Raw genomic sequence first — 7,676 nt, forward strand, 5'->3', positions numbered from 1 at the left:
AAAGAGATGCCTGGGGGGGGGGGGACATGATAGAGGTTTATAAAATTATGCATGGGGTGGAGAGAGTTGACAAAGAGAAATTTTTCTCCCTTTCCTGAAATACTAGAACATGATGTCATCCAGTGAAGCTGATGGGTAGTAGATTTAGGACGGTCAAAAGGAAATCCTTTACACAGCAAGTAATGAAAATGTGGAATTTGCTGCCAGAGGCTGTAGTCATGGCCAGAGGCATAAACAGCTTTAAAGGTGGGTTAGACAGATTCATGGAGGATAAGTCTATTAGTGGCTACTAGCTATAGTGACTAAAGGGAAACGCTGCCTTCAGAGGCAGTAAACCTCTGAATACCAGTGCCAGGAAGCAACACCAGAGGAAGGTCTTGGCCTCTGTGCCTTTTGTTGCACCTCCAGAGGAGCTGGTTGGCCACTGTGTGAGACCAGATGCTGGACCACTGGCATGATCCGTCAGGGCTCTTCTTATGTTCTTATGAGAGTCCATAAATCAGTGGTAGAGCATCTGCTTGGCATGCAGAAAGTCTCAGATTCAACCCCCTGCATCTCCAGGTGAAAGGACCAGGTGTGAAAGACCTCTGCCTGAGTCCTTGGAGAGCTTTTGGCAGTCTGAGCAGACAATACTTGACCATGATGAATGGTGGTCTGATTCAGTGTAAGGCAGGTCCACGTGTTCATGCATGAGTATTGCCTTTCTCATCCCTTCACCCTCAGAACCTTCTGGTTGAAACTTTGAGCAGGGGGTTGGACTAGATGTCAGTATGGCCCCTTCCATCTCTGTGATTCTATGATTATATGACTATGTAGAATGGGACGGGTGAGACTTTATACATGGGAAGGGAAACCTTATTGTTTCAATCTTCCCGAAATCTTCCTCAGTCTTCCAGGTGCTGAATTTCTCAGAAATCAGAAGATGCATTTTGGCAGTCTGAGCAGACAATACTTGACCATGATGAATGGAGGGTCTGATTCAGTGTAAGGCAGGTCCACGTGTTCATGCATGAGTATTGCCTTTCTCATCCCTTCACCCTCAGAACCTTCTGGTTGAAACTTTGAGCAGGGGGTTGGACTAGATGTCAGTATGGCCCCTTCCAACTCTGTGATTCTGTGATTCTATGAGTATGTAGAATGGGGCAGGTGAGACCTTATACATGGGAAGGGAAACATTGTTTCAATCTTCCCAAAATCTTCCTCAGTCTTCCAGCTGCTGAATTTCTCAGAAATCAGAAGATGCAGTATAAGTGGTCAGATCCCCTTTACTGGGTGTGTATGAAAAAAGTTGAGCAGTTTCTAAATTCAACATGTGTGCCATACAAAGTGTCCAGGGTTCTTTTTGTAGAAAAAGCCCAGCAGGAACTCATTAGCATAATAGGCCACACCAAATAGCAGAAACTCATTAGCATATTGGGCCACACCCCTGACAGCACCACTCATTAGCATGTTGGGCCGCACCCACATGTTACCAGAAGTGTGGTCATCCAGCCACACCAACCTTTTGCTTCTTATTCTGTTTACCTTGTTTGTTGCCAGAGCTTTTTTTGTAGCAGGAACTCCTTTGCATGTTAGGCCACACACCCCTAATGTAGCCAATCCTAATGAGTTTCTGCTGTTGGGTGTGGCCTGTTATGCTAATGAGTTCCTGCTGGGCGTGGCCAACTCAGGAGCCAGCCGGAACTCCGTTCCTGTGCGTTCCTGCCCAAAAATAGCCCTGCAAGTGTCTGTGTATTTGTGTGTGGGGGGGATATTAGGTAAGTAGTACTGACGTTGTAAACAATGATATCACACTATTTTATATGTAGTAGACAGTGAAATTTGAACCACAGGAGAAAAGGTGTTGTTGAGTTGATTGTCAAATCTTTCAGACTCCTACTTCCTATTTCCAGTAAAGATCTTTTCAGCTTTTGTTGTACAATATCAGTAGCAGAGTTGGTTAAGATCATTTGCAAATTGTGCCATTATGACATTCAAAATGTATTGTAACAGAAAAAATACACTTAACTAATGCTAATTTACAGCTAATTTTAATTTTAATTTCCCATTCAGTTTACATAAAATGCACTGTAACCTTCAGCTATTATCTCAAGAATTCATCCTCGGCTGAAACTGTCTTTTAGAGATAATTCATAAGAATTATTCATAGCCAACCGTATAATTAATTAAAACATATAACAAGATTTTTGTTGGATTTAAAATATAGTTCTTTGTTGGTACTAATGTAAATAAAATTGCACCCTTCCAAATTATCACATAATGTAATATCATTAAGTGGGGGACCTTCCATTGTTCGTAGGGAAGTACATTTAATAAAATGTTTAATATAGTCTTAACGTTCTTGGAGTCCATGTTGTATTAGCTTGTTGCCATTCTTTAGCTGTGGTCGCACTGGAGGCTTGCCGCGATCTGGGCGTGCCTCTAATTCGGAGGTCCCAATCTTATTTGGCCTATCGCCCCCTTTTCAAAAAAAAAAATTACTCAGCCCTCCCTGTAATCTACCTTCAAAAAGTGGACAAAAAGTTGCAGTTTGTGGATCTGCACCTGGATCGTTCCAGCCCACCTGGATCATTGCAGCACCCCCCAAGGGGCAGTATTGCCCACTTTGGGAACCAGTGCTCTAATTGCACCTGTTTAAACTGTTGCAGTGCAGACCAACTAGACAGCACACCCTGGGGTGGTTCCACTACGTGCTTGTCTGGTGGTCAGGCATTCACAGTACTGCAGTGTCTCAACCATGGAGCACGCTACCCGGTCATTTTTGTTTTAATGCAGGTGGGTGCATCCCATATGCACATATAGGCAGCAATTAGAAAAAACAGTGGCAGAAACAGAACTGTGGGTTCAGACTTCCCTTCTGGATTCCTTTCGCAGCAGGAGAGTTCAGACATCTGGGAAAGCAGAGTAGAAGCACTGGCATCTGCAAACATTGGACTTTCCCTGGTGCCTGATTACTCCACTTCCAAAGCAGGGCAACAGGAGGTGCCAATGTCTGGGGCATGGAAGGCAGATGTTGCTGTCTGATCATGCTCTTTAAATCTGCAAAGGTAACTCTACTGTATTGTGGCAAACTGCTCATGTGACCACAGCCTTTGTTGATCTAATAGACTAAAGAGAAGAATTAAAGGAACTGAGGATTGATATATTACATTTTATGAGGCACAGGGCACTAGTTCCTGGAAACACTAAAAATTTTGCATCTCTGCCAAGATATCCCATGAGTAGCCTTCTAAAGTTTTGCACAGCCGACTAGTCTTAAGCAAAGGGAACAAAGTTCTGCCATTACTTTATTCACAGTCTATTTATCTGTTCTTTGTGCAGCTAGGTACTTCTGCAGTTTGGCTGTGCCATACATGTTCCTTATTAGCAAATAAACTATTGGGTCAGCTAAAGGCAAACTAACAGAATGTGTGTGGTAAGTGCTGAACAGCTGTTTTAATGGTATCTGAAGAAGTGAGCAAATGACTCACAAAAGCTCATACCCTACCACAAACATAGTTAGTAGTTAAGGTGCTACTGGGCTCTTACTCTATTCTACTGTTTTATTCTTTTGGAGGCTCCAATCTGCCACCAGCCAGCTGGTCAGTGGGAGAAGCCCCGTTCCCCAAGCCCCACCCCCAAGAACGACCACCCAGGATCACCCCTTCTTCCTCCCCTCCTGTGAGATTTAAAGGGCTTCAGCTGATCAGCAGGGGGCACATGATCCGCCCACCCCCGGAACACCCCCCAAATCCTTCCACCAGAGTAATGAGGGAACCTGGCAACCCTAGGGCATACACATAATGGCATAATGAAGTTTGGTGTAGTGGTTAAGTGTGCCGACTCTAATCTGGGAGAACCAGGTTTGATTCCCACTCCTCCACTTGCAGCTGCTGGATGACCTTGGGCAAGCCATAGTTCTGACAAGAGCTGTCCTTGAAAGGGCAGTTCTCAAAAGAGCTCTCTCAGCCCCACCTACCTCACAGGAGGGGAGGGGAAGGGAAAGGAGTTTGTAAGCTGCTCTGAGTGAAGGGCAGGGTATAAATCCAATCTCTTCCTCCTCTTCCTCCATTCATTCCCAAACAGTCTTCTGCAAACTGCTCTCCTGCTCAATACATCTTTTTTTTTAAAAAAACAGAAATAATAGTTATTTTTCTCAGTGAATTAAGTCAGAAAGTAAATATTTATAAAGCCTTTTAAAGTTCTAATATGTTTCATGAATGTGAATGAGCATAGGAGGCCAGCTAGGATGTGATATGATGTCATACCTATTGTAAAAGGTCATTTGCATTCACAATTTAGATCTCTAGAGCAATGAAACTGGTATGAAAGTATTCTTATTTCATTCATTGAAAGAATATATTTGTTTTTCTTTCTTCCAGAGTAAATAATCCTATGTAGTTGCTCTGAAAATTCATTTTCATGTGATCATTTTAAACTTAAGCACAGGAGTGTTCGTGACTGCTAAATATTGTGATCAACAGTGAACTTTTATCTGTGAACAGTGACAGTGGCATTTTACCCCACTGAGCTCTCTCCCCTCCCCAAACACCACCCTCCGATACAACCCCACACCAAATATCCATAAATTTCCTAACCTGGAGTTGGCAACCCCAGGTCCCATATACTGTCAGTCTCAGAAACCAGAGTATGATGACCTTTCCTCCTCTGTAGTTGATGTTGACTCAGGTATCATAATAACCAAGAAACGTTTGATGCAATATTATTTGTAATCTCATGTTTTTCTCCATGTTTTTTTTCCAGTCTGCTCCCAGTATTCAAGAGGAGTTTTTGCCATTTTTGGACTGTACGATAAACGATCAGTACATACCTTGACCTCATTCTGCAGCGCCTTGCACATCTCCCTCATCACGCCAAGTTTCCCCACCGAGGGCGAGAGCCAGTTTGTGCTGCAACTGAGGCCTTCCTTACAGGGAGCGCTCCTAAGTTTGCTGGGCAATTACAAATGGAACCGCTTTGTCTTCCTTTATGACACGGATAGGGGTAAGTAGTTAGCATTTCCTGCACCATTTAGCTGCCTCAAGGAGCATTTCTGCACCTTGTACTTGGGGAAAAAACATTGCTCTCATAATAAAGTCATGGTTTGGGTGGGTAACTTTAAAGGCTATCGGCTGCATGTCACCATTCTATGGGTGGCCCATATCTGAGAGTTTTGTTCGCTTTTGTTTTATGGTAGATGGATACAAAAATGAGCTTAAGAATAATAGCTATAAAGAACTTCTAAATGAAAAGCAAACTTTTTTTTTTAAAGGGATTTGTTTAGATTTCTTACCATGATTTTAGACTCACACTTCAGACTTTTGGATGGGTTGATTGAAGGCCCCTCACATTCATAGTGAATAATTCCAATGTTAGAATGGGCACATTCTGGCCATGATTAAACTAAATCCAATTTATTTATGGCTTTGAGACTGGGGGCATTGAAGGATATAAAAGTGGTCAAATGTGGCTGCATCATGCGTAGATTTCAAAAGCAACATATGCGCTGCTAATGTTTGGTATCACCTGTATTAATACAAATGTGCTCACTATGTGCTAATTTTGCATAACTATTTACCTGCAGACCTTTCTTATTGTGAATCATTGTGGTGGTTCTGTGCAACTCAGTATGGACATATATGTCATAGTGTACCATTTAGTCCATGGTGCACGGTTTCTCTTCTTTGTTTTTAAAACACTCAGATAAGCATGCTTTGAAATACAGCTGTAAATAGCTATATTTCATTTCTGCATTGCAATATATTCTGCATTGCAATATATTCTGTGATCAAGCTGCAGTAATTAGGAATCAAATACATGGGGAAACAAACATACAATTGTAACTGTTCTCCATGCAAACCTAAAATGTTTTCAGTTAAAAAAAATCCCAGACAGCCAGAATCCACCTTTCTCATCTAAATTCCAAACTGACACAGTTTGAACCATGCAGTGCCATACCAAAGGCAGCTTCAGAACCTCATTTGTAACAATATGTTTTGTTATACTTCGGAAACTTATCTCAACAACTTTGAAACCATCAAAGTGGTTTTTGCAATGAAGAAGTTAACAGAAGTTATAATGCTATTTTCCTAAATTTGCAACACTCCAAAGGGGTTACCATATTAGTCTGTGGCCCCGGTCATACGGGCAGGAAACTGCGCGGGGGGGGAAGCGTGGTAGTTTGCCCCGGGGCAAACTAACGCGTGGTAAAGAGATCAGACCTCCCATTGAGGTACCGTGGAGGTACCGTGGAGGTTCCGTGGGAAGGGAGAGGTGCTGATCGCAAGACAATTCCGTGCGCAAAAAAGAAGAGCGCGGTGCGGCAAACTGGATGTTTTTTTTCGTGTACACCACGACTGCGCATGCTCCGTTGGGTGCTTGTGCGCATCCACGGAGATATGGGGGAAAAAAACCTTTTTCGCAAGGGGACATGGGCGGGCGCCGGATGCCTCCGGAAACGCGATCAGACGCCTGCCCTTGCCCCGCAGTTACCATAAACTAGTACCTCCGAGGTACTAGTTTTTTGATGCGTGTTTTCGGCGGCAAGCCTCAGTTGAGCCACGGAAGTGCTATGCTTCCCAGATGTGCCGGTGAGATCGCGCCCGGAAACTCCGCCTGTCTTCCATCGCTCTAGCGTGGCTAATGCTCCGTGTGACCGCAGCCATCGTTAGGAAAAACAATGAAGAATCTTGTGGCATCTGAAAAACTAGCATTTTTTTCCCCTTTAATTTTCCCAGATAAGTTCCCCCCCCCGTCATTTCCCCAGATTTTCTAACAAAGTCTCTGTGGCCCATGAAAGTGTATGCCACAGTATGTTTGTTAGGGTTGGATCCAAAGGTCGTTTTGTACGGGGGGGGGGACGCTGCATTTTTGTCAGTTTCTGTTTCCATTGCAGACCCCTACTTTGCAGACTCCTACTTTAGCTGAGATGGTCTCCTGTTCCCCACAAGCAGCATTTTGGGGAACTTAAGGAGCTGCCACAGCAGGAGGAGGTAGAAAAATTCTACTTTGAATCCAATCCATAGTCTTGAAAACATCACAAGACTTTTCATTGTTTCTGCGTTTGACACAAATCATGTAAAAATTAAATACATGTTTGTGATTGGTTGCAAACCGGTCAGCTGTTCTTCTAACCCCCCCCCCCTCAATGGATTCACTGAAAAGACTGTATTTCTAGGCCCTGGTTATGCCTCATCTACTTAGTAGAACTTTTGTCATTACTGAGAATTGTTTAGTTAAACAGGCTGCTGTCACCCCATCTATTTTCCCCTTCATTAGTCTGGTCTAGACGTGCTATTGGGCAGGGGTAAAGCTGGCTCCACTGGTGATATCTAGGCCCTCCAGGGTCCTGGTTTGGTCAGTTTATTCATTTATTATTTCTTTATTAAATTCAATTTTTATACCACCCATTCCCTGAAGGGCGGTATACAACACAATAGAATAACATATCACACCGTTAAAAATGGTATGATAAAAACTGTTGCTGTTGTCTGGCACCATTCCAAGCTGTGGTGGAGTTTTCCCCCCAAAAAAACAATCTCGCCAGCATCACAACTGTGATGATGTCACTTGGAAAAACCTGGAAGTGACAGTTGTAGTTCTAGGAATTTCTGGAAGACTTACGGTTTCTGGCACGCTTTTGCTTTAGCTTAACTGACTGTGAGCCTGGGATAACTGCAGCCAAGCTGGTTTACTCT

At 43.3% G+C, this 7,676-nt stretch overlaps 1 protein-coding gene across 3 annotated transcripts in view; it reads left to right on the forward strand.

Annotated features, from left to right (window-relative positions):
* The window catches only part of GRIA4 (glutamate receptor, ionotropic, AMPA 4), a 329,532-nt gene that overhangs the window by 141,845 nt on the left and 180,011 nt on the right, over positions 1-7,676 (forward strand). For all 3 annotated transcript variants that reach the window (XM_015412885.1, XM_015412884.1, XM_015412886.1), the window contains exon 3: positions 4,744-4,983. In XM_015412885.1, the coding sequence (XP_015268371.1) occupies positions 4,744-4,983 (240 nt within the window). The remainder of the gene's footprint in view (positions 1-4,743; positions 4,984-7,676) is intronic.

The sequence above is a fragment of the Gekko japonicus genome, unplaced genomic scaffold, assembly GCF_001447785.1.
Source record: "Gekko japonicus isolate JY-2015 unplaced genomic scaffold, Gekko_japonicus_V1.1 scaffold1448, whole genome shotgun sequence".
Classification (NCBI taxonomy): domain Eukaryota; kingdom Metazoa; phylum Chordata; class Lepidosauria; order Squamata; family Gekkonidae; genus Gekko; species Gekko japonicus.